This window comes from Moschus berezovskii, chromosome 2, assembly GCF_049115385.1.
Source record: "Moschus berezovskii isolate FMDL1 chromosome 2, NW_MosBer_1.0, whole genome shotgun sequence".
NCBI classification, from domain to species: Eukaryota; Metazoa; Chordata; class Mammalia; order Artiodactyla; family Moschidae; genus Moschus; species Moschus berezovskii.
In genome coordinates, this window is record NC_142461.1 from 31,835,813 (window position 1) to 31,863,619 (window position 27,807).

Here is a 27,807-nt window from a genome sequence, read left to right on the forward strand (position 1 = left end):
ACCCTTCCTCCTCACTGTGTGTCACATGGCTAGGGGCCTGTGAGCCTCTGCCCACAAACAACCTGTCATCTGACAAAAGGGAGAAGTAAACACAGCACTGGGCAACATGGGGAACTCAATCTGTAGCTGCGGCTGTGGATGGCTCCCCAGGGCTGGGCCCGTTGCTGGGCACTGTGGATGGAGGGTGAGCTTCAGCTCTGCCACCAGCCGTGACGAGCGGGACCCGGCATACTGTCTTCCTCCGTGGAATGAAAAGTTATCTTCTAAATAGATAAAGATACTGTACCTGGGCAGAGGCCAGATAGGATCGGGTGTAGGGTGGCTGTTTTATACCGTGGTAAACCGTACAATGAACAATGAAACCCACCAGCCGTGGTTTCTATTCTAAGATGCCTTCCGCCTCTAAGCCCCCCACCGACATTGTTATGGCTGTCACCAGCGTGTGGCAGTGACAGCCACACCCAGTCAGGATGTCAGGAGGGAAAGACCTTCTTTCTGGAGTTGAGGAGAAAACTTTACGAGTCCCAACAAATGTCTTCCATCTGTTGCCACAGTAGTCAGCTCATCAGATAAGGCCAGTGGGCACCATGGCCGTGTCCAGGGAACACCCACCGTGGTTGCCCTGCTGTGGCCCCATCACTAAAGTGGCTCCCAGGGGTGGTGGATAAAAAGGGTTCAGGCTGGGAAGGCAGAGGCCTGGGACCGGGGCTGCCATGTGCTCCCCTTAAGTGACAGCTATGCTCTCTGAGGCCCCAGCGTCTTCAGGGAGAGGTGGATCCGGAGGTTTCTTCAGAACGTCAGCCTACCCATTGATAATGAGATGAAGTTGATAATCCTGCTACAAAGCGGGGTGCTGTGAAGACCTAAGATCTGTTTATGAAGCTGATGGACAACGAGGGGCCACGACGCTAGCACCAAGGACAGCGCACACAAGCCCCGCCTCTTGCCTCCCCCACCCCCCTGGAAAAGCGCCCCTCACCCCCGGGTTCCAAAACAGCTCCGCGAACACCACCAGGTCAGCCGAGGAGAAGGTGAGGCCCATGTTGGCGGCGGTGATGGACAGCACGGCCACGGCGGGGCCCGGGGACAACTGAAACTGCTGGCAGAGGTCCTCGCGGTCGGCGGAGGAGGTGGCGCCGTCGATACGGATGTGCTGCACGCGCTGCGGAAACAGGCAGAGAGGAGGTTGGGCAGGGGTGCGCAGAGAACCGCGCTGCCGGGGCTCCGGGCTCCAACAGGCGCCCTCTGAACTGCTTTCCAAGCTTTTCTCTGGCCTTTCCTTTCAAATTGAACCTTGTGTTGACAGAACTGTAGGTTCGTGTGTGTATTAAACAATAAAACAGAGTGATTCCTTGTCCATTACCCCAATGATAATATTGGTAAAAGTTAAAGTATTGTTAGTCATTGGGTTGTGTCCAACTCTTTGCGACCCCATGGACTATAGCCCACCAGGCTCCTCGGTCCATGGAATTCTCCAGAGTTCTCCCGAATACTGGAGTGGGTAGCCATTCCCTTCTCCAGGGGAATCTTCCCCACCCAGAGATCAAACCTAGATCTCCTGCATTGCAGTCAGATTCTTTACCATCTGGGCTACCAGGGAACCCCAATATTGGTAAAACTATAGCACAATATTATACCCAGGAGACTGACTTTGATACAATCCACTGACTGTATTCGATTTTCCATTTTACTGAGACTCATGTGTGTGTGTTCTATACAGTTTTATCCCACAGGTGGGTTTTCACATATCTGCCTTCACAGTGGAGACAGTGAATGGTTCTAACTACACAGGGATGCTCCGTGGCCCTTTTATAGCTCTGCCCACTTCCCTCCTGCTTCCCTCTCACCCACCTGGTCCCGACTAATCTGGCCTGCATTTCTAAAATGTTCCATGTCAGAAATGCTATACAGAGTCAAACACTATGTAAACTCTGGGGCTGTGGTCTCTGCTCAGCGTCATTGCCCAGAGACTCATCCCAGTCACTGCATGTACAGACAGATCACATGGACCTATAATTATACCTCAGTAAGGCCTCCCTGGTGGCTCAGACAGTACAGAATCTGCCTGCAATGCAGGAGACCTGGGTTCGATCCCTGGGTCGGGAAGATGCCCTGGAGAAGGGAAAGGCCACCTACTCCAGGATTCTCACCTGGAGAATCCCATGGACAGGGGAGCCTGGTTGGCTACAGTCCATGTTGTTACTAAGAGTTGGACACGACTGAGCAGCTAACATTTTCACTTTCAAAGCAATAAAAATTTTAAAAAAATTTAAAAGATGGGTTAAAACAAACATGGTCATGGTTCTAAAAGCAAGAAAAATCCTTCAGAAAGCCTTTAGCAACAGTTCCGGAAAACGTCATCTCAGTGCCTTGCTCAGATCTGACCTCAGCCTGCTCAAAACAACTCAGCAGCCAACGCACAAACAAGAAAAGCATCCTGTGCTGAATTTCAAAGGGTGCTTACCTTCCTCTCAAGCTCCTTAGTAATTGCATCCAGAACCACCTTATGGTGTGCAAACACAAGAAACTTCTCTCGTCCACTTTCCAGCAGGTCCAGGATATATTCGCTGCATTTAACAAAGACAACAATAAATTGAAAACATATGCAATCCGACTGAAGTTAGTTACAGAAAAATGACTGCATCTATGGCAGACACCTTTGGGGTACCTGCCTCCCTGGCTCATCCACTCCCTCTCCTGAGAGCTGACCTTTCCCTCTCGCCCTCAGAAGGTGTAGGGAAGTCATCTTCTGCCATGGACAGAATTCTTCCATACTTTTTAGTCATCTCCCAAACACAAATAAGTATCTTTATGTTTTTACATGTTTCTGAAACACTCTTAATAACCTGAGCTCATACTAGATAATTAACAGTTTTCACTTTGGCTGCTACTATCATTCAAGTGTGTTTTCAATAAAAACTGAAGTGCTGTCTATAGATCTGAAAATGCCCGGGCAGGGATTAAGGGATTCTTGACAGTAATCAAATTTCTGGCAGTGGAGTATTGAGAAGTAAGTAGGAAATGGCAACCTACTCCAGTATTCTTGCCTGGAAAATTCCATGGACAGAGGAACCTGGGGGACAGAGGAGTCATGTCGCAAAGAGTCAGACACCACTGAGCATGTACTCATACTCGGGAGATGGGTCAGGGATAGCTCTCCAGCTCCCTTCCACATCAGACGGCACGCCAGGGCCTGCAGTTAAGGCAGTGTTAAGTGAATTCTTTTCGAGGCCAAGGAATTGGGGGTAAAAAGGCCTTCTTTACGGGGTCTTTTTCCCTCCCTTTATTTCTCTTCTCCATCCACTGTGGGTTTAAGTACTTATTTTTTAAAAAATAATTTTATTGTTCTTATTTACTTTTTGGCTGTGCCATGGGACACGCTGGATCTTAGTTCCCTGATCAGGAATTGATCCCACACCCCCTGCATTGGAAACTCAGAGTCTTAACCACTGGACCACCAGGCAAGTCCCTATCCATTGCGTTGTTTTCTTGACTTTCTGCTCCTTATCTTTAGCTGTGGCCTTAAAGGAAGGCAGTGACCCCTGAGAGCTGCAGGGAGAAGGGTCGCTCAGTCAGCAGACGCTAAGGCTTGCCCTGGCACTAGCGCCCTGCAGAGGCAGCAGGAAGGGGAGCCTCAGTGGACAGGACACACACATGGGTGTCTGGGCAGAGAACAGACACTGCTCTCCTTAGAGGTCAAATCTCTAAGGCTTCCTATCACAGTATGGGCAGGTGGTGAAAAGGTAAGTGGATGGTCTTCTAAACATCTAAGAATTATTTTAAAAAAACACTACGGTCAACTATGGTATGGAGTTGAGTTCAATCTGTGAATTGTTGGTACTAATAGAATCTAATTAGTTTGAGAGACATAAAATTTGCCATGATATAAGCAAAAACATTTATTACTACATCATCAAAAAGTCACAAGGCCATAAAATCAACTTGCTCAGGCCATAAACACCATGGCCCCCAATTTTCCTAATGCTTTTCTCCCCTCTGCATCTCAGACGTGGTACCGCTGCTCTGCCTTCCTCACGTCCCTAGGCTACCAGGCTGGAATTATTTGCCAACCACAATAACCTTGGCTTTATATTGAAAGATGGCCATTAAAATGAAAACCAACAATAGCAAAAAAAAAAAAAGAAAGAAAAGCAACTATCAGAGGAAATTGGAATTTTAAGATTTATAATCTAACTTCTACTTACTAGCTGTGTGATTCTGAAGTTTAAAGATTTACATGAGATTTACTCAGTTTCTACATTTTAACTTATTCTACTGATCTCACGAAGAGGCTATAAATGTGAAATAAGTTAATAGATGTCAGAACTGTTGGAAACTATAAATCACTATTTATAATTTATCACAGGATTTTGAAAAAGTATGTATAAGATATGTTAGGGATTGAATGTTTTGTCCCTGCCCACTAGCTCATATATTGAAATCCTAACCCCCAGTGTGATGGTTCGGGCTTCCCAGGTGGCCCTAGTGGTAAAGAACCTGCCTACCGATGCAGGAGATGAGGGTTCGATACTTGGGTCAGGAAGATCCCCTGGAGAAGGAAATGGCCACCCGCTCCAGTATTCTTGCCTGAAGAATCCCATGGACAGAGGAACCTGATGGGCTACAGCCCATAGGGTCAAAGAGCTGGACTGAAGAGACTTAGCATGCACACACACAGTGTAATGGTATTGGGAGTTGGGGACTGTGGGAGGAGATGGAGCCAGTGTTCTTACAAAAGAGAGCCCCAAGAATACCCGTGCCCCTTCTGCAAGGGAGGACACAGCAAGAAGACTGCTGTCTACAAGCCAGGAAGAGAACTCTCACCAGACTCTGGATCTGCCAGCACCTTGAATTTGGACTTCCTAGCCTCTAGGACTTTGCCTCATGTGACGAGTTGACTCACTGGAAAGGAGTCTGATGCTGGGAGGGATTGGGGGTGGGAGGAGACGGGGATGACAGAGAATGAGATGGCTGGATGGCATCACCGACTCAATGGACATGAGTTTGAGTGAACTCCGGAGTTGGTGATGGACAGCGAGGCCTGGCGTGCTGTGATTCATGGGGTCGCAAAGAGTCGGACACGACTGAGCGACTGAACTGAACTGAGGACCGAAGAAGGCAATGGCACCCCACTCCAGTACTCTTGCCTGGAAAATCCCATGGACAGAGGAGCCTGGTGGGCTGCAGTCCATGGGGTCGGTAAGAGTTGGACACGACTGAGCGACTTCACTTTCACTTTCACGCATTGGAGAAGGAAATGGCAACCCATTCCAGTGTTCTTGCCTGGAGAATACCAGGGACGGGGGAGCCTGGTGGGCTGCCCTCTATGGGGTCACACAGAGTCGGACACGACTGAAGCAATTTAGCAGCAGCAGCAGCAGCCTCTAGGACTGTGAGAAATACCTGTTTGTTAAGGCACATGGCCTATGACAGTTTTGTTATAGCAGCATAACCATACTAAGTCAAGGAATAACCAAAGTTTCTTTACAAGATGGAAAAACGGCTAGATTTAAATTTCTAGGGGGAATAGGTGACTCTGAGCCAGCACTCAAGGGACCCTGGGTTTTGTAGGTCGCAAGCTGAGACAGGAAAGGAAGGGCTGACACCCTTGCCATCTGTTTTCCAGCGGTACATGAGAAATGGGTTGGTGGGGGCAATTCCGGATGGTGTCTGAGAGAGAAGCTCTCTGTGGAGAGCCTGCAATTGGAACAATGAGGTGAACTCACTCTCCAACCACATATGAGGATGCAGAGGGAGAGGCCAGGGAGGCTGGGCAATGCGGGGGCTGAGTGAGGGGCCGGGTAGGCTGCATGGCTGAGTTTATCCACGAAACTCAACCCACGCTAAATTCCTTTCACTGTAACCTAATCACTTGGACGGTTATCCTGCTGGAGTCTCATACGAATGTTAAACAATAAAAATTAGGCAAGCTGCACGTTGTTAGACTCACTTCAAGCTTCTATCACAGTAATATGTGAAAAGCGGTGGGGGTTTCTTTCTTTAGCAAAAGCAGACAATTTTTTTCAAGTCACTGAATAATTTTAAGGACAGAAATGATCACTTCAGCTTTAGTTTAAAGGGCGGAAGGAGACTCAAATGTGACAATAGCCACTTGCCCGTATCTTTCGAACAAACCCTGACATTCACTTTCTTTCTTATTTAGGTAAATGATGGCTGAAACATGTCTTTGGAGAAGACTAGAGACTCTCTGAAAGGCAGCTTCTAAGTCTTCTATGAAACCCCTAATTTCTTCCTACAGGCAAGTGAGCACAGTTCTCAGCAGAGGAACACTTCGCTTCAGTGTTTGGGTCACTCTGCCCTCCTTGGAAGTGGCCACAGCTCCACTTCACTTGGGTTAAGACAGGATCACTCAGGGACCTCGGTCACATCCGGGAGGTGCTCCAGCTATCAGCCTACTTATGCCTCCTGAGCAATGAGGCTGTGGTGCCTTAAACTGTATATTCAAGGCAACTAGGATTCAAGTCTCAGATGATAGAGTCTGCCTGAAATGCAGGAGAACCAGGTTCAATTCCTGAGTTGGGAAGATTCCCTGGAGAAGGGAATGACTACCCGTTCTAGTATTCTTGCCTGGAGAATTCCATGGATGGAAGAACCTGGTGGGCTACAGTCCATGCGGTCGCAGAGAGTCGGATATGACTGAGTGACTAACACAATCATTTCTTACAGAACAATAAAGCCATCCTGATGGACTAAGGTAACAGGTGTTTCTTTTTAAAAAAGAGAGAGAGAGAAGTGACTCTTGGTGACCACTTACATGACAGTTGGGATTTTGGCTTCAGCTGTTCTATTGAAGAAGAGAATGAGGGCTTCTTTTTGCTGCTGCTTCTGTGGAAAGAGAAAGGGAGGGTTTAAAGTCTCCCACTCTGAGAACTCTGCAACAGACTGATGTAATTATTGCCAGCACAAGCTTTATAGGTCCCAATATCATGGGGCAGAGCCAAGAGTCCCTGACTTATCCGCTTGCTTTAGCCACGCTGTGGGAACTGTCTGCTCCCTGGGAGACATGGCGTTATAGCTCCTCCGTCAGCCTTTGAGAGCTGTCTTGAGAATTCAAGGAGGCAAGGAACATACAAGCTCTTTGGAAGGACATCTCAGGTGGGACCTCAACATCCATACCAAGCTCAGGTGCTCAGCTGAAAGGCAGCCTTGCTAAGCACACCTGTTTACTACAGGTATTGCAGTCTGGTGACAACTTACATGTGACACTGGTCCAAGAAGTTCCCCTAGTCCTTTCCTCCTGCCAAGCTGTGTCCATACCCAACTGACTGAGCTCACCTCTAAGACGTGCTGAATCAATTCCAACTGACTCCCACTGTATTCAAGTATCATCTCAATACTGTTATTCATGTGTCTCTGGCGTGTCTCCCCATAAGGCAACTGACTTCCCTCGAGAAGAAACCATATGTTCTTTACTGTTTGCATCTAAATAAATCCCACTAAGAAATGCTAACACAGGAGGTGCTTAAATAGTTTCATAATAATATGAGAGAACGTTTACCATTGCTCCTGGGCTCCCAGAGATGACAGGTACTCTTACCGGCCTTGGTAGAGCCACCATCCCCTTCCAGTGTGGGTTTACAGATGCTCCCATGGTTGGGCCTGGGCCCTGTGAGGCCAGTGACTGACACGGCAGCTCCCTCATGGGACAAAGAGATGACCCAGCAGTAATAACACCCATGGCCCTGAACTCATTATAACTCAGAGAAGCAGCCACAGTGGGACATACCTTAAATGATGGACACCACAAGACGAGGAGAAAAGCTACCTGGTCAAAGTTGTTGTTTGGCTTTAAACAGCATCTCTCGTCTAGGTCTTGACGAGAAACAAGAAAGAGACCCAAGAACCACAGGAATCCATGGGGGCACCGACGGGGTAGCAGGTCCATTTCATTTTATACATGTGTGCCATGGTGGTGGCCACCATTGATCCTATTTTGTGGCAGCAGTTCAATTTAACAACTCAAATTTCCTAGGAACTCATGGCAAACGCGGTTCTGTGTGTGTGTGTGTGTCAGGGTGGGGTGCGTGTGCCTTGTTTCTCAGCCTTAGGTGTGGTCAGGACTCCGATGAGGCTCCAGACACATGCACAACTTTCTGTGTGTGGCCCACAAGCTCACATGGGGTCCACTCGTGTCCTCAAAGAGCCCCCGGCAGCAGGTGAGGCTCTCCAACCGAACGCATCCCTAGAAGGACACGCTGACAGCGTCAGGCTCCCATCTGGCGACCTCACCGGTAGTGTGCATGCCTCGAGCAGACTGCATCCCACTCAGTCCACAAAATAAACCCCTGGGTCCCTTCAGAGACTCCTGTCAGATCCTTCCCCTCACCCACACTTACTCCACATCTGCTATTAGAAAAGGAGAGGGCAAAACAGATGGAGAGATGGTAAAAAAGCACTTTCAGAAACCTTGCCCTGAGATTTAACATGCCCAGAACTGATGTGGGTGTGAGAAAACAAACATTCTTATTACACACGGCTAGGGAGATGGTATACTGGGCTCACCCTTTTGGTCAGTATGTAGCAAAAGTCTTCAAAATATGCCCATATCCTGTGATGTGTGTCTGTGTGAGTCACTTAGTAGTGTCCGACTCTTTGCAACCCCATGGACTGTAGCCTGTCAGGCTCCTCTGTCCATGGAATTATCCAGGCAAGATTACTGGTATGGGTTGCCATGCTCTCCTCCAAGGGATGGTCCCGACCCAGGGATTGAACCCAGGCCTCCTGCACTGCAGGCAGATTTCTTTACCATCTAAGCCTCCAGGGACTCCCTATCCTGTGATACAGCAACTCAATCCTTAACATCTATCTTCAGGATAGAAACAGACACAAATTCAGATGTAAACCGCTTTTTCAGTGTAGTGTCATTTAGAATAGTGAAAAACGGAAATAAATGTCCAACTACAAAGACTGACAAAATTATTATATAGACATGTGAGAAAATATTCTGCAGTGTTCAAATTATTGTTGTTATTTACTTGCTCAGTCCTGTCCAACACTTTTGCGACCAGATGGACTGTAGCCTGCAAGGCTCCTCTGTTTCCCAGGCAAAGATACTGGAGTGGTTGCCGTTTCCTTCTCCAGGGGATCTTCCCATCCCAGGGACCGAACCTGCATCTCCTGCACTGAACAGGTGGGTTCTTTACTGCTGAGCCGTTGGGGAAAACCAGTCTTCAAATATTATGCTTTAAAAGAACATACAACACTGAAAACTGCACAGATACAGTTTTGTGACTTGCTTTCTTCCTGACTCGATGGATGTTTGTAAGATCCCAATTCTGCTTTTACAATACATATGTTGCAATATCATATATTCATGGATACATATGGAATCTAGAAAAATGGTACTGCCGAATCTATTTGCAGGGCAGGAACAGAGACACAGACACAGAGAATGAACGGTGGGCGCAGTGGGGGGAGCAGAGGGTGGGGTGCATTGAAAGAGCAGCACTGAAACATGCACATTCCCATGTGCAGGATGGGTAGCGAGTGGGAAGGCAGCATACAACACAGAGAGCTCAGCCCTGTCTTCCGCGACAACGCAGAGGGGTGGGATGGGCTGGGAGGGAGGCACAAGAGGGAGGGGGTATACATGTATACTTATGGCTGATTCATGCTTTTGTGCGGCAGGAACCAACACATTATAAAGCAATTATCTTCCAACTGGGAAGCCTGGCATGCTGCACTCTAGGGGTTACAAACAGTTGGACACGACTTAGTGACTGAATGACAACCACCACCTCCTCCAATTAAAAATAAAAAAGTAAAATACATATGCTGCTCATTACATATATAAGTTATATGTATATTGATATATAAATAATAAACGTTTTAAAGCAAAATACACAGATTTAATGGAAGAAAATACCCAAATGATATATGCCAAAATTATCAAAAGATGGGTCAATTTATTTTTTATAGTATAGTGATAAAAAAACATTTAATTAATGCTACATATTATAAGCACTTTTCTTTATCAGACTTTATACAGTAGATATCTGCTGTATTTTTAATGTAGGAGAAATCAATAGTTTATCTTAAAAAAAAAAAAAAAGAAGCGCCCCAAACTGAGTAGACATAATATTAGCCCAATAACTGTCTTACTTCTTTTGCCAGCCCTGGACTGGGAAATTTTAAATAACCTGCATTCTTTGTTCCTGCCTCTTAGACTTTTATTAAATTAGATCCACTGGGGTTCTGAATTTCTTTCTCTGTGTGGGAATTTGAATGGATTGTCAAACGGCAGAAAGGTGAGCTGATATCATCCCCAGGAAGTCTGCGTGGACCAGTTCCATTTTTCTGCTCCTGGTCCTGCTGATCAAAAAACGGCTTTAGACAAAGGATGATTAGAGTTGGCTTTTCTTAGCCGGTGAAAAGCTATCTATTATTTCAGCTGAAAATGAGAAAAAGCTTTCGCTGTACGTTATGTTTTACAAATTGGCTGCTTCACCTTGGCTTCTGCGATTTAAAGCTTTTCAAAAAATGTCGTCCTCTGGGTGGGAAGATGTGAGGGAACAAAGAAAGAACCACTCTTTGACAGGTTAGCAGTGCTTTGCTTGAACCACCATAATGTGTAAAATCTCAGGGAAACTTGGGGCTGCAGAGTCACTGTGAAAAATGGGGGTGGTGGGGTCCTTTCTGCAGATTCACAGACTAAACCCACAAAACCATGATTCTCCAGTTTAACTCTTTCAATTTAGGATTTCACAGCCAGTCAGGGCTTGGAAGGCATGTTGATGGCCATCTGGTCCAAGTCCCACAGACACTGGTTCTATTTCCTGGGTTAAGTGGGGGATGGACTACTCCCAGTTGGATCCATGGTTTGCAACGCACCAAATCTGTGGCTTTATGCTAAGAAAGGTTCTGATGTTCTAAAGGTTCACGTTCATAAATTCATTTGCTACCTGGATTTTCCATTATAAAAAATGAATTTATAGTAAAGAAGAGAAAACAACATTTTTCAAGAATTTATCCTATCAAAAAGAATACAGTATCTTAGCATCATGCTGAAAGCAATCTTTATCTATTCAATTTCTCTCTTAAAGACAAACTTAAATTTCCCAAGACACCAAGGAAGCACAGGGCAATTCTCAAGCACTGTACTGAGAAGAACTCAAGGGCTCTTCTCCATTGGATTCTTGAAGAATTACAATGCAATTTAGAGTTTGTTTTCACAATCTGCAAAATAGCTTTAAGACTCTGGGGTGAAGAAGCAGTGACAACAATCACACAACAGGTGGGATTCAGAGCAACTGCCACCAACCCTTCGTACTTTTCCAGCACCAAGCCTAGAAGGCAGGATGTGGCTTCCCTTTTCAAGGAAGAAAATATCAACAAATCCCAAAGAGTTTAAGAGATCTGCATAGCCACAGGGAGTTATAAACATCCAATATTCCTGATTTCCATGGCTCAGCCTAGTCAATTTCACATCATCCCCTATTAATTCAGAAATCAAACATGCAGGTTACACCTGAAATCATAAAGGGCCACTCACCTAACCATGCACACTGGCGTAAAGTTTAAAAAATCCTTTCAAACCTTGCTGCACTAAGTTCAAGATTCCCATACATTTTTTTGGCTATTCGGCACAATTGACAGTTGCCTCTTCACCACTTAATATGACTTTCCTCCTCAATTCAAATCCCCACTGACTGCTTTGTCAGTTGTCCACATTGGCTGCTCTCCACCTGGCTCAAGAGGTGAACTGGTACAGGCAAGGCTGTTCTCTGGAGATGCCCACGAAATACTGATATACTCTCTTTCACCACACATACAAGGAACTAAAATGCTTTATAAAGCACTTTATAAACATTCATACCTTTGCATCTAAAAATAACATGCATCTGAATTTTTTCCATTAATAGTATATGCTATACATGTTCACTGGTTTTCTTGTTTGGTAGATTTCACTGATGGGCACAAGTTAGCAGACTTGTTAATGGCTTAAGAAAGTTTTAAGAAAAAGCTTAAAATCAAGAAAAAATTTCCATTCATTGAGTTTTTATCTCAATGAATGGAAAAGGCCACTGACACTGATTCTAGCAACAGAACACCTTAGTTCTTCTCGTAGTTCCATGGAAATATAATTTGAGAACCACTGGTCGGTATGTCCACAGTGATGTTATGGAACTTTATTTGAAAATTCCACGGCAAAGAGATTATGCCTGCTCATTTCCTCCAGGCCACCCAGATTACTGTGTATAATATAGCATAAATTAAACACAGCTGGATAAGGTATTAATATCAGTGCAAAATCCTACACTGTTTCTTAAAAGCTCCTAGCCAGTTTTGCTCATCACATGGGAAGATAACATTAAAAAAAGAATCACACATTCTGTCTCTTGTCATTTTATTTATTTTGTGCTCTCCCAGGAGGCTGGTATCTCATTTAGATCTAAGTTTCTGTATACAGGGTAATACCAAGCCCAGATAATGCTTTATGATAATGTCAAAAAATGTCAATGACTGTTATTTTCTTGGGAATGAAAATTGCAAGGTTTTTATCCCATGAGGACAAAAACGGAGCTGGTATAGATTACTTTATAGCACTTAGCACAGTGTGACACTAAAGACAGATATGAAATGAAAGTGTTTTGAAAAGATAAAGCCACCGTAGTAGAAAGAGCCCTAAAATACAAAGCTAACAGGCTTGGGTACAGCCTCAGCTCTGCCATGGAGTAGGTGTGAGACCTTGGTTGAATCCCAATCTCTGTGAACTTCAGTTTCCTTCTCAATAAAATGGAGGTGCCAACTTCCTGCCAACCATGCTGCTGCTGCTAAGTCACTTCAGTCGTATCCGACTCTGTGTGACCCCATAGACGGCAGCCCACCAGGCTCCCCCGTCCCTGGGATTCTCCAGGCAAGAACACTGGAGTGGGTTGCCATTTCCTTCTCCAATGCATGAAAGTGAAAAGTGAAAGTGAAGTCGCTCAGTCGTGTCCGACCCTTAGCGACCCCACGGACTGCAGCCCACCAGGCTCCTCCGTCCATGGGATTTTCTAGGCAAGAGTACTGGAGTGGCATGCCATTGCCTGCCAACCATAAATGACTGTAATAAGCACTGAAGGGTAAGAAGGTTTGAAAACTCTGTTATATAAATGTTAATTTGTTACTTCGACTACAGCAAGCGACATGGGATGGTTAGAGGGTTAACACGTACACCAGATGCCCTTAGGACTAATTTCTAACAACTGTGACTAGGCAGAGGTACCCTCAAAACACACCAAATGCAAATTCCAACTTTCTTTGAGGCGTTCAGAATATGTATCACCATCCTGTCGTTCCCCTGGGGTTTGTTTTTATGACTGTCCATCAACAGTGATCTACCCAAGGAGAAAGCTGAAAACTCATGAGAGATTTGGGAAGCAGACCAGGTAGGCTGAGAAATGAAGCAGGCTCACCACCCTGGCCTTGGCAGGTAGGGAGAGGTTACAGAAAGACAATGTCAGGGGACTCTGGTCACCCCTATGGTGCCCCTCCTGAGAAGGAACGGCAGTGCCCACGTGGACTTCCAAATCCCCATCTGCTGCCCTGACTCACAGTTTTGTCCTTGGTGGTCATCTCCTTGGCGGCGGCATCCAGGGCGGCTCTCGTCCTGGCGTTGATCTGGCCTGGGGCGACCACCACCATCTTGCGCTGCTTGGCTGGGAGCTGGGAGAGGACGTCGCCCTTGAGGCGTCGCAGCATGACCGCCTCCTCCAGCAGGAGCTTCAGCTCCCCCAGGTTGGAGGAGCCCGAGTAGTCCCATCCCCAGGGCTGCTGTGGAGGTAGAACCAAGACGCAGCCCGTGAGACTCCTCAGGACCTGGGGACAGGGCTGCGGCCCCTAGGGACAACTTCCTCACAACGTTCCCTTCCCCTGGCCTTGCTCGCAGAACTTCAGCTGGCTTTGAGGGATGAATAAAACCTCCAGGAACACAAATGAGAAATAGGAAGGGAACAGGGAAAAACAAAGTTGGGAATGAGGTGGACCAAAAAAGTGTATTATGGCATCCCACAATTTGGTGTTAAGCTTTCAGCAGCAAAGGGAAGATGTTAAGTGGTTTGATGCCTGTTACATTCAAGAACAAGCGAGAGGGACTCCCCTGATGGTCCAGTGGCTAAGACTCCTTGCTTCCAATGCTGGAGGCCTGGGTTTGATCCCTGGTTAGGAAACTAGATGCTGCAACTAAGACCTGACTCAACCAAATAAATAAATATTAAAAAAAAAAAAAGAACAAATGAGATACTCAGCTTGTCAGGCTCTTCCTATACATCAAATGCAGAAAGACTCTTCCTCAGGGCTTCCCCCACAGAGCCTACTGCCCAAGGTAATAGACGATGCTGTGATATCTTTATCTGATGGTGTTAACAGGGATTTACAAAGCTGTTCTTCCCCAGTGTGGGTTTCACCAAGCACGACCTGGTGGATGCCATCACAGTGGCCACAGTGGTGGGGGCAGAAGGGGAGAACCCAGAACACAGGTGCAGCTGCATCGGATTGAAACCAGAGGTGGGTTTTAGAGCACCCAGGCCATCCTTCATAAAAATGGTTCCTTCATCCAGCATCTCACAGGGGGCAGTGAGTGAGAATGCCTACTTCCTGCCATACAGCTAGAGTGGACGCTACCAATGAAAAACCCTGCCCTTCACTAACAGTCCTACCAGAAATGGCACTGACTTCTACGATCTTGCAGAAAATGAGGGAGCCAGGGTGCCTGCTGCCTTAGGGTTTCAGCTGCTCATTTTCCCTCCTGTCTCACCCCACCCTGTACTGTGAACCGCCGTGGGCAGGGGCTAGGCTTGCTCATTTTCGAGGGCCAGTGGACCTAGTATAATGGTGGAGACGTGGCAGGTGTCCTTTGCTAAACTGGGAACAGGAAGAGACAGTCAAAGGTAGAGAAATAAAATGATCAAAAACTGCTTCTTTCTTTTTTTTATAAAAAAAAAAAAATGCTCTGAAATCAACTGGAAGTTCTCAGCAAATGCCTTCACAACATGGGGTTGAAAATGAGCTCAGTATGGGGCGTTCTCTTCAGTGGCTTCTCTTATTGCAAGAATCTGGCCACAATTAAAAAAAAAAAGTAGATCTGGCCTACTAGCTGCATTATATAAAAATCATGTCAGGAACAAATAGATATCATAATTAATTTAGGTATCATGCTCCAACATTCTAATATTATCAGCTCTTAATCTTGTAGGTTAAAACCTGATAATACCAAAGGTTTTAATATACAGAAAAACTACACTTCAGCAAGCTTTACTGAAAACTTATCAGGGAGCAGGCATTGGGCTAAGTGGAAGGAAGGACACATTGGTCTAAGTGGAAGGAAGGATACAAAGATGGGGAAGGTACTAACTTTGTTTTCTTGGGTGCTGGGGCAGCAAGGAGGAGGAAAAGGGTGAATCTGAGGATGTGAAGGACTGCGGAGATGGTGGCCAGGAACACAGGGAGGGATGGTGTGGTGGTAAAGGCAATAAGCTCAGCTTCTAGCTCCTACCACCCCTGGCTCAACAAGACACCACCAGGGACCAGACGGTCGAGGAGGAGAAGATCCTTTGCAGAAAGTTGATCGTTTGCAAAGAGGACAGAGGTACAAATCACACATGGGAGTTTTGAGTGATCAAGACAACCGTGTCCAATCTAATTTGGACTGATCCACAGGGAAACTTAGTTAAAGAAGTGCACAGCTTTAAATATGTTCAAGGACAGAAATTTCTTGCCTCAGTGACCAGCTAAAAATGGTGTGCAATTAACTTTGCTAGGCTCCACAAGTTACAAGATAAGTACTTTGTTTGAATATAAGTGGATATTTTTAAAGTATTTGGAAAGCTTTTCTCTTTTCAGTAAGTATTTTAAAATAACACAGACGATCTTTTTATTGTCATGAACTTGCACAGCAAGGCTCTTCTCTCTCAGGTGGTGTGGGGGGCAGCCACTTCTCCAGTGTCAGGGCCAGCCATGCAAACAGCAGCTTGGCATATTTGTGATTTGGTCACCAAACAGGAATCCTTGAGGTCTGAAGTAATGAGGCTTTTGGGTCCAGCTAGAGCCGCACCCACCCATAAGAAAGAAGCCGGCATGAGAATGAGTGATTAACTAAGGGGGAAGTCTGAGGGCTTCCTTGGTGGCTCAGACAGTAAAGGGGGAAGTTTGGCATCTGACTTTTTTTTCACTCTTTTATTTCCCACATCATAAATTTTTTCGTCAATTAAAAAAAAAATTGAGGTTTTAGAAATCATGATAGCATTTGTGTTTATAAGGTTTGCTCTGCCCTTTTTGGAGAAGAGAAGCTGTGTGGACTGCGGCTCTGTGAACTACAGCTCCAGGGGCAGCCGCTCCTCTGGCTCTGTATTCACAGACAAATAATCGGTAGGTCAGAGGCTTCTGGCCTGCGGACCAGACACGGTTCACCATCATAAGTCAACATCTATGAGCCAAGGTGCACTGCTGCGAGCCCGCCAGGGCAGCCCAAGACCACACTCCCCACTCCACCTGTTCAGAGGCGTCCTCTGCCTTCTGTGCACCAAGTAGGAGGACCTTGTCTTCACCTAAGCTCACCTCAGTGCCCTCCAGTCAGGCAAGAGCTGCAGGCTCTCGGAGCTCCAGGCACCTGTGCACCACCCACTGGTTGCTTGACCAGAAAATACGATCGAGCATTAGAACTAGGAGGGGCTGCTCTTGTTTTACCATAGAGGACACTCCAAGTTCAGAGTGAGGGGTGAAGCAGAGCTAAAATCTGAATCCAGCTCCATGGCCAGTCCCTTCTGACCACACCATGGCCGAAAAGAAGGAACAGAAGGAAAGTGTGACTGTTGTATTTAAAATGGATAACCAACAAAAACCTATTACATAGCACACGGAACTCTGCTCAGTGTTATGTGGCAGCCTGGATGGGAGGGGGACTTGGGGGAGAATGGATACATGTATCTGTGTGGCTGAATCCCTTCACTGTTCACCTGAAACTATCACAACATTGTTAACTGGCTACAGCCCAATACAAACTGTTTTTTGGTGTTAAAAAAATAATAAAAAAGGAAAGTGTGACAATCAGGGTGAAGGGTGGGTGGGGAAGGGAGGGAATGGAGAATAAATACCCGCTTGGCGCCACAGTAGCGAAGTCCAAAGGCATGGAACTGCGGGAAGAAGGTCGGCTTGACGGCAAGGATCTGCGTGTAGAGTTCCGCCGGCCGGGACATGGCTGGTGTGCCCGACAGTAAGATCACCCTCTTGGCAACCTAGAACACAAAGAGCCAAAGATGCCGAGGCACACAGAGGCCATGCAGGGCACGTCCCCAACACCCTCTCACTACAAGCTGGAGCCGATGACCCCGGAACAGTATATCCTGTGGAATCCCGCAGGAAGGAAGACCTTTGCTTTCTGGCAATTGGACCGTAGGTGCTTCCCAAGTTCACTCATCTTAGATCCAAGGCAGATCTAAATTCCAAACACACTAAGACTGGCGTCACTCCAGGGCTCTGTGTGGCATCAGCCTGGGATCTCTAAGTGAAGGTACCACGATAGAGAGAAAGAGCAAGCGTACTCCGAGAACCTCACGACTGGACCCCTGTAAGAGGCTGGGCGTCGTCTTCCAAGCTGCCTTGGCCGCGCCCTCGGTCCATATCTATTTAAGCACTTAGCCCCGTGAACAGAGTTCTATCTTGTCTGCCTCCCTCAACTAGACTGCAAGTTTCTTGAGATCAAGGACTGAGCTGGGTTCCCTTTGATTTTCTGTAGCACAGTGGCTTGCACAAAGTAGGCACTCAGTACGTATTCACAGTATGCCGAAAAACATTCACAAGGAAGCTAACCAGTGTCCTAGGGACGGCAGAGTAAACATGAAGAATCCAGCATTGGAAAGGATGCATGGGAGACTGCCGCAGCTCTGGACTTTTTCCAGGATGGATTTCTGACATCCACGCAGAACCTGTGATCAGACAATGGCACCTAGGAGCAGCCCTTTCTCACTCCCAGGAGGAAGAATCCGCGATGGCCCGTGTGTTAAGCCTCTATTTGATTTTCTTTAGAGGAAAAACAGAAAAAGCAACCAAAAAAGTGTCACTAACCAGCTGCACAATGCTTTGAGCCTGGAGATCCCTGACTCAAGTTCGTTTTGCAGTTAATAAGGACTTTAAAAGGTGGGACCTGGATCCATCTCCCCTAAATGCAGTCCAGGCCTGCAGCAGGCTGCTCAGCCAAAGGCAGGATGGGTCTAAATAGTTGGTCGATTCCAATGACAGGCTTCAGATTCCTCATTACCGTGACATCCACCTGACCCAAGGAGATCAGACCCCAAATCCTACTTCTTACTCAGATGAGAAAGAGGGTGAGATAGAAAAAAAAAAAAAAGGAGACACTCCCCACTGGATTAGAACGCAGAATGGTCAAAGATCACTGGAGGTAAAATCCATTTCAGCTCTGGGAAGGGACCCTACTGTGGGGCTCAGTTGTCGAGAAACAGCTTGCTAACCACTGTAACCCTGAGTTAATGCCAGCAGCATCAGGCAATTGCATGCAGTCAATCATCTAGGGGAGGAAATTAGGTTTTCAGGTGGATACATGGCCTCATAAAAATAAATAAATAAAGGTGCAACAGAGGGAAGAAAAATGATTCTTTATAAATATACAATATATACCTTTCTCAAGATGCACTTCTGCCCTCTGAGCAACCACCAATACCTAATTCCATTATGACAGGATAGCTATGAATTCCTCCAGCTATAATTTTCCACAGTTCAATTACCCAGGCCTTCTAATTTCCTGCAAGGTTTGATGTAGATTCATTAAAATAACAATGAGCTTCTTGAATGACGCCTGTAGCATCGCTTGCCTTGGCTCAAGACTATTTCAATGAAACGGGGAGAAATGAAAAGTCTTATCAGTAAGAGCAAATCAGCTCATCATCCCAAACCTATTCCCCACATCATTGTCATCACCGCTGCTATAGCCTGGGGATGGAGTCTGGGTAGCAGCTCACAGATTAGCTGATGGAAATTAACTCCAGGGTTCTCTGCCAGGTAGTTACAGGCCAGAGTTAATATGGAGTCAGCGTTCCCATATACTGTCCAGACCCTATAGGGCGTGATGGGACTGATGAAAATGGATGCTTGTGGGTATTAAAAAGCAGAGGCAGCATTATGGAAAATGAAACAGGCCAGCTTTGAAAAGAAACCAATAGGGTGTCTCATCTATTATGGAATGATTTAAACCGTTCAGCCCCAACACGCTTATTGTCATCACTGTCACGCGTAAGGTCGTTGATCATGCCCGGCTGCTCAAGGTTTAGATGTCACCCTCCACCTCTGGAACTTCCAGTTTAGGAAAGTAGAAATGCATACAGCTACACAAATCCACACTAAACTGAATGCCTTAAGTTAACTCTTACTGAACCCAAGAAACCCACAATGGAATAATGCAAACAAACAAACAAAAAAAGAATTTCTATTTAGTGTCCAGAGAAGTTAGGTGATTCTCACAAGCAGGGGATTCCTTCTTCAGATGGCTTGATCACCCTGGGGGAGAGAGCAGGCCCTCCAGCCGATACCACTCCCCCTCTGACCTGAAGAGGCAAAGAGCCATCTCTTCAGAACGCAGAGAGACTGGGTTTCCTACTCCCTGCTTTTATAGCACAATGAAAAGATGGCCACAGGGCTTTCCTGGTGGCTCAGACAGTAAACAATCTGCCCACAGTACAGGAGACCCGGGTTCGATCCAAGTTGGACAGATGCCCTGGAGAAAGAAATGGCTACCCATGCCAGTATTCTTACGTGGAGAATCCCATGGACAGAGGAACCTGGCAAGCTATGGTCCATAGGGTCACAAAGAGCTGGACACAAATGAGAGACTAACACACTTCACTTGCTCTGAAAGAGTGCTTGGCTTCCCAGGTGGCACTAGTGGTAAAGAACGCAACTGCCAATGCAGGAGACATTAAGAGACTCGGGTTTGATCCCTGGGTCAGAAAGATCCCCGGAGAACGGAATGGCAGCCCACTCCAGTATTCGTGCCTGGAGAATCCCATGGACAGAGGAGCCTGGTGGACTACAGTCCATGGGGTCACAAAGAGTCAGACACGACTGAAGCAACTCAGCATGCATGTAGTACTGCATACAACACCCAGAGCACGGCTACAATTCCATCGAAAGGGAACGGATGATACACATTACGGCAGATTTATGCAGTAGAAAACTACTTGTGAGAATGAGATCCTGTCATCGGTAATGAAATGGAATGATTACCAAGATACATCATCAAGGGGAAAAAGAAAGGTAAAAAACAGTGGTAGACTACCCCAGGGAGGGAGATAGGAAACACACATCATGTCCTGACATGGGCACAGACCAATTTTTAGAACTAAACCAAGGGACTGGGGATTCAAGGTGAGCACAAGTTATTTTTCACTGTACAGTCCTTTGTACTATTTGAATATGCCATCTGGTGAAACTGCTTTAATGAAAAAGGAAAAGAAAAAGCTCATACACCTAATGAGATCACTATTCTCATCTGGTCTAGCCAATCAACAGAGATGAAAGGACTCCACTCACAGAGAAAGAGAAACACCTATTTATTCGGAAGGATGGTGGGATTCTTTCTTTCTCTACAGGAATAATCTAACTGGTTTAACAATAAAAAGCACTATAAATTAAATGCCACTAAAGAAAACTCAAACACACACCTCACAGCTCAACAGGGAAAAGTCTGACACCCTTCAGGGCTGAGGTCACATAGAGAAAGAGACTGTGTGACGATTTGGACTGAGCGGGAGTGAAGATGGTGACGCATGGTCAGACTGAATTTCAGAGGGCGCTATCAAGAGGTACAATTGCACTCATCTCACATGCTAGTAAAGTCATGCTCAAAATTCTCCAAGCCAGGCTTCAGCTATATGTGAACCGTGAACTTCCAGATGTTCAAGCAGGTTTTAGAAAAGGCAGAGGCACCAGAGATCAAATTGCCAACATCTGCTGGATCATGGAGAAAGCAAGAGAGTTCCAGAAAAACATCTATTTCTGCTTCATTGACTATGCCAAAGCCTTTGACTGTGTGGATCACAATAAACTGTGGAACATTCTGAAAGAGATGGGAATCCCAGACCACCTGACCTGCCTCTTGAGAAACCTGTATGCAGGTCAGGAAGCAACAGTCAGAACTGTACATGGAACAACAGACTGGTTCCAAATAGGAAAAGGAGTACGTCAAGGCTGTATATTGTCACCTTGCTTATTTAACTTCTATGCAGAGTACATCATGAGGAACGCTGGGCTGGAAGAAGCACAAGCTGGAATCAAGATTGCCGGGAGAAATATCAATAATCTCAGATATGCAGATGACACCACCCTTATGGCAGAAAGTGAAGAGGAACTCAAAAGCCTCTTGTTGAAAGTGAAAGAGGAGAGTGAAAAGGTTGGCTTGAAGCTCAACATTCAGAAAACAAAGATCATGGCATCTGGTCCCATCACTTCATGGGAAATAGATGGGAAAACAGTGGAAACAGTGTCAGACTTTATTTTTTTGGGCTCCAAAATCACTGCAGATGCTGATTGCAGCCATGAAATTAAAAGACGCTTACTCCTTGGAAGGAAAGTTATGACCAACCTTGATAATATATTGAAAAGCAGAGACATTACTTTGCCAACCAAGGTCCGTCTAGTCAAGGCTATGGTTTTTCCCGTGGTCATGTATGGATGTGAGAATTGGACTGTGAAGAAAGCTGATCGCCGAAGAATTGATGCTTTTGAACTGTGGTGTTGGAGAAGACTCTTGAGAGTCCCTTGTACCGCCAGGAGATCCAACCAGTCCATTCTAAGGGAGATCAATCCTGGGTGTTCATTGGAAGGACTGATGCTAAGGCTGAGGCTACAATACTTTGGCCACCTCATGTGACGAGTTGACTCACTGGAAAAGACTCTGATGCTGGGAAAGGTTGGGGGCGGGAGGAGAAGGGGACGACCGAGAGTGAGATGGCTGGATGGCATCACCGACTCTGTGGACATGAGTTTGAGTGAACTCCGGGATTTGGTGATGGACAGGGAGGCCTGGCGTGCTGTGATTCATGGGGTTGCGGAGAGTCGGACACGACTGAGCGACTGAACTGAACTGAACTGAACTGATCTAGAGGTAAAATCACTACCCAGAAATTCTGAATGTAGGAATCTGTCCTAAGAGGACAAGGTATACAAGTTATGAATATATGGATGGTGTTCACGTGCAGAATTATTTATAACAGCTAAACAGTGTCCCACAGTAAGGGTTAAATTATGGGATGCATCCATATCACAGAATGCTCTTAAGGCCATTAAAAATGATCTTGTCCTACAACTGACATGTTAGAAAAAATAACCAAACCATTAACAGAGGTTTTCTGTGTTGGGAGGGATGAAAGGTGATTCTCTTATTTTTTTTTTGTGGCCATGCCATGCAGCATTCAGGATTCTAGTTGCCCGACCAGGGCACCGTCCCACCCCCACCCCCCCACCCCTCTGACAGTGGAAGCTTGGTCTTAACCACCTGATCACTGGGGAAGTCTCAAGATGATTTTAGTTTTAGTTTTGTTCTCTATAGCTTTCTGTCTTGGTTGTTTTCACACAACTGAACAACATGGGTGTGACCTGTACAGTTCCACTTAAGCAGATATTTGTCAACAGCAGGTTGAAAATTCAACCACACGGATGAATCTGAGGATGTGGGGGAACCGCAGATACGAGGGCCAACTAGCTATAAGCAAGTTAAAGGCGGAGTAACCTCCACGTTGTTCAAGGGTCAACAGGAAATGAAAATAGAACCACTGTGTTTAGCAGCCCAGGAAAACAGTGCCAGAGGGAAAGAAGATTGCCACCTTTCCCAGGGTACAATGACACCAATTTCCTACAACACGTCCTCTGCATGCAGCTGTTGTTTCCATCCATGAAACCCACATGCTCTGGCCTGGCTGTCTCACAGACAGTGGGATGTAACCTAATTACCTCATCATGAACATCTGCCGAAAATCTTGACATACTAATTAACAGAATGTAGTTCTAAGAGATGCACGAGTGGAGTGAGGGGAATAGTCAAGTGGTATTAAATTAGGCCCTTATGTGGCTTTTCAAAGGCATTATTTTACGTCTTCCCAACTCTCTTCTTATTCCAAAAAATACCTAGATTGACTCATTTCCTTAGAGCATCTAGATCAATGGTTCTCAAGAGAAATGGGGAGGCATAATTCCCCTCCTCCTGCACCTGGGCTTCCCTGGTGGCTCAGCTGGTAAAGAATCTGCCTGCTATGTGGGAGACCTGGGTTTGGTCCCTGGGTTGGGAACATACCCTGGAGAAGGGCAAGGCTACTCACTCCAGTATTCTGGCCTAGAGAATTCCATGGACAGAGGGGCTTGGAAGGCTACTGTCCATGGGGTCGCAAAGAGTCGGACACAACTGAGCAACTTTCACATGCCACCTGGGACACTTGGCCATATCGGGAGATAACTCTGGTTGTCACAACTGGGGGTACCAGTGGCATTTAGTGGTACAGGCCAGGGATGCTGTTAAACAGCCTATTGATACAGTGCCTAGGACGGCCCTATGGACAACGAGGAATTACCAGCCCAAAATGTCAACAGTGCCAAGGTCGAGGAACTGTGATCGAGACGAAAATACAGCAGAGAGATGACAGCAGAGGCCTGATCAACAGAATTAACACAGGACGCCTCATCCTCCACCCCCACTCAAAGGCGCCAACAGTCCAGCAGCATGCAAAGTCAGTGTTATGGATGACAAAGGCTTTGAGCCACCCATGAACAGGCTATATTCACGGGTCCTATTTTGAAACGTTAATTCACCAAAGTTCTACGGCAAATCCAGAGTAATATGTACGAGTTTGCAGTTAAAAATTTGCTTTAAACGTGTCACTTTGAAATATACCCAAGATACGAAAAATATTAACACTGTTTAAAAGGTCTGGCTCAGAAGCACATACTTCAGAAACCAATATTTAAGTCCGGCTTGCCTGCCAGGTGATGAGTGAATTAACAAGACAGTTGCTAACGAGCTTTCCCAGTGTATCTTTAATGATAGCATCTACCTACTGTGCAGTTTCTTTCGTCTAGACAATCAAGGCTACAGACTTAATTTTAGTTATGGCTCTAATATTGGAACCACGGAACCAAAGTCTATTAACATTTTTCAAAAGAAAACATATTAAAACCTCCCAAAACAAGGGTCACCCCTCTTGGAAAAACATTTCATTTATGTGTGTACAGAAAGGGCTCTCAACCTATAAACATTTATAAGTAACTTGAACAGAGAATGAAGCTTTTAAGTAAAGTACTTTTAAGTCTGAAGCAAATACAATCCTGCTTTGGAAGATGTATCATGTTACCAGTTATTTTGAATGCAAAATAAACTTGAAATGAGTAGATACTTGAGTGTGTTTTGTGGGCAGTCAGAAAAAATTTTCAAGTGCTAGTAAGTTTCACCAACATTTAGCATATTAGTTTTCTCCAGCTTAGTACAATAAAGCTTCTTTAGGCAATAAAAGCTGCAGTTTTAAAACGATGGTGCAACCCAAAGGCTGCTTTAGTAGAGCCCAAGATAAACAGGCACTTTTGTTTGCTCAGTTCATACAAATCAAAGGAGATTGCTCCAGAGACATCTGTGAGATATTTTCACCTTGTTATGAGAAAAAAAGGCTACTTTTCCAATTATACAGTATTTTTCTCCTAAAGGAAGAAAAAGCTCACTACAAAAAAATGGAAGGAAATTTGGGGCTTTCCCCCTGTTGGGAGTGGAGGGACTGGAACACACAAAAAAAGACACCAAAGTGTGTGACACACGCAACATGGCACTTATACTGCAGATGAGAATGGAATGCTTTCGGATAGACTCAAAGCTGCACCACACACACACAAAACACACACAACACACACACACCCCTTCTGCTTGGAAGCCAGGACTCAAGCAGAAAACGTGTGCAGCACAGGCTCAGACCATCCCAGAAAAGGATGTGGACAGCTGACCTTCCTGTTAACAAATCGGCCTTAGGATGGCCCCAGAAAACGGTATCATCTTATTAATATTATGAATTATTACAAATTAATAATACTAACTAATCATTATAAAGCAGGGCTCCGCTTTGTGGCTGACCCACTATACCCAGTTGATACCCACACTTAGTTCTGAGTCTGTATAACTGATTGCCCTTGGTTCCCAGCACCCCCGCAAAGAGCTCTACCCCGCAAACCACTGAGCAGACAGGCAGGTCCTCCTGAACAGTTTAAGATGGGACATTGCTTGAGGCTGTAGCTCTGCCTTGTCCAGGAGGACCCCAAGGAGGGTCTGGAGTGAATCCTGACCCGACCCATGACCTTCAACAGGTCTTTGTGTATGACAGACAACTACACTCACCACTAGCTCCTCAGCAGGATGTTTGGAAGAAAAGTGAACCTGGGACCGAAGTCCTAAGTAGAGATGCCCTGAGTCAAGGCTAAGTCATGTCCATGGCCTGCAGCCCCAGACTTGCAGCCCCTGCTCCCCTTGGACTCCTGCCCAGCCCAAACAAAACACAGTGCATCTCAGCACCCTGTGGGCTCAGGCACCAAGCCTGCCCTCGGCAGCACTCACCTTGAGGATGGGCACAGCTGCGCGACAGCGGGCAGTCTTAATGTTTTTGAGGAAGTGGGATTCATCCTGTAAAGAAACAGTCACATAAGTGGACAAGGCCAAACCCTGCGTGGATGGAGAGAGAGCCCACGTCAAGTTTGACCCTGGTACAGCATCGCCCTTCTTGTTCAGGGAGATGGCTGTGGGCGTGGCTAAGGACCAGGCTCTGGGCATTTTCTCCGCAAGGTTGTGGCAAGCCGCTTCATCACTGAGGGACAGTTTTCCACCTGCAAAGTGGGGCTGGCGATGCCCCTGCCTTGCTCACCTAACTGGCTGCACTGAACAAACCTCTTTGCTGGTTTCTAAGACACACCTCCCACTAACCAGTGTGCTGAGGACCTCGGTGTGCCCTGTGCTGTCCCTGGTGCTACTGCCCGGTGTGTGCCGTCTCCTTCTCCTCCCTGAGCGCCTCCTTGGCTCCCACATCTCTGAAGGCACTGGGATAGATTGTGACGATCTGCGTGTGCTTCTGTCTGTCCTGCTGGGCTATGGCTCCCTGGAGGTCAGGGGCTGACCTCCTCCCTCGCTACCTGCAGCAGTGCATGGCCCTGCACAGGGGATGATGCTTTAGTTGGCTGAGCAAACGGATGAAGGTGGCTCCCTTGCAGTCAACCTGCTGCCGGGAAACCCGAGGCAGAGCCTCTACTGCAGCCTTGTTGATGCATATGTCTCAGAGGCTCACCAAGAGCTTTCCAAGAGCCCTTCCCTTTCGCTCTCTCTAGATGAGATGTGCACTTGACAACACGAGCAGCAAGGTCTGGGGAGAATACTATTTTTAGAGGAGGGAAATACCATTGGCAGTTTACCAGTCACACGTTTGCATAAAGACCCTTTCATGTCACCTGGAGGCATCGGGTTCACCTGTTCTGCCAAGAGGAGAAGTGAGGATAAAATTACGTTGGAATTCATCCATTGCACGCTCAACCCCGGACCGTCTGCTACCTGGACTTGGGGCGGAAGCTGGCTGGATGTGGGCGGGGATGGGAGAGACTCGCACCTTTTCAGGGTTATATTTGTGAGCCTTGCGAACACACTGAGTGCTGGAGAGGAGGTCAGCCTCTCCAGACTTTCCTTCTGGAGAATGAGAGGAGTTAGAAGAGGGCAAATGGCAACTACAAGACATACCGTCACATCTGGGAGCAAGACTCTGAAAGCTTCTCCAAAAAAGGGTAATGAGTGCTTTTGTGTGTATGTGTTTGTGGTGGGAGGGAACGTCTTTATATTGGCTGAAAGAAAATCTATTAGCTGTTTGAACTGCACGCCCGGGTCATGCCGCCAAAGAGAGCAGCAGATGAAGGCGCAGGTCCGGGCTGTCCAGGCTGTAGTTCCTGGAGTTCTGGGCTGTCCGGGGTCCATGGGCTCCATCGTGACCCTCCGTGGGGAGAAGAGGCGGGCTGGAAACCCCCAGCACAGACCCAGCAGATCACCATTTTCCAAAAAGCCCCCAGAAGATCCTAATATGTAGCTAGGACTGAGAATTGATATTTGAGAGAAATGAAATACCAGTTATTCACAAAATGAAGCCAGTGATTTCTCTTCTAGAAACCTAGGGAGGCTCCATGACATTACAGATGCGGACATTCATGGCGCTTTCAGGGAGACTCCCCAGGAAGGAAGTACTGAAAGACTTTGTCGAGTCACTTACAATGATGACAACTTTAAAAGGGGGTTTTAGCTGCTTTTCTAACTTGCTCAGAAGATCAAAACTGACAATGTTGACCAAGCCATCTGTCAGGCGGTCCTTCCCGGTCACCACGACGTTGATGTCAACTGGATTCAGAGACGGCAGCCACCGACGGAAGGCCTGGGAGTGACAGGAGAGAACAAAACCCAAGTGAGGCTCTGGCCCGGCAGCCGCCAGCTGGGACCCCCACCAAGCCATCACTGACTCTCTCCAGGTGGACTGAGGTTAGCGCCCCCTGCAGGCACACTCGGTCTCCCCCCAACCCCAGCATTTGTCATACCCCCATCCCCATGAACGGCCATAGCCTGAGGAAGCCGACAGCTGCCCCCGAGTGGCATGAAGGGGGAAACCTATGGACAATGAACCACATCTTCCTTCCTCACCGCATCTGCTTATGGAGAATTTTATTCATTTCACAGTACCACTCTGATCCCTGGGTTTATGGTGGACAAGTTCACGGCTGAGCGACAACACAACGGTCATGTCGGGTTCT

At 46.5% G+C, this 27,807-nt stretch overlaps 1 protein-coding gene across 2 annotated transcripts in view; it reads right to left on the reverse strand.

Annotated features, from left to right (window-relative positions):
• Positions 1-27,807, reverse strand: part of SMARCAL1 (SNF2 related chromatin remodeling annealing helicase 1) — a 56,633-nt gene that overhangs the window by 5,793 nt on the left and 23,033 nt on the right. For both annotated transcript variants that reach the window (XM_088827729.1, XM_055397785.2), the window contains 7 exons: positions 27,276-27,434; positions 25,592-25,657; positions 17,094-17,234; positions 13,558-13,776; positions 6,776-6,846; positions 2,465-2,567; positions 980-1,162 (listed from right to left, as the gene is read on the reverse strand). In XM_088827729.1, coding sequence (XP_088683855.1) covers positions 980-1,162; positions 2,465-2,567; positions 6,776-6,846; positions 13,558-13,776; positions 17,094-17,234; positions 25,592-25,657; positions 27,276-27,434 — 942 coding nt within the window. The remainder of the gene's footprint in view (positions 1-979; positions 1,163-2,464; positions 2,568-6,775; positions 6,847-13,557; positions 13,777-17,093; positions 17,235-25,591; positions 25,658-27,275; positions 27,435-27,807) is intronic.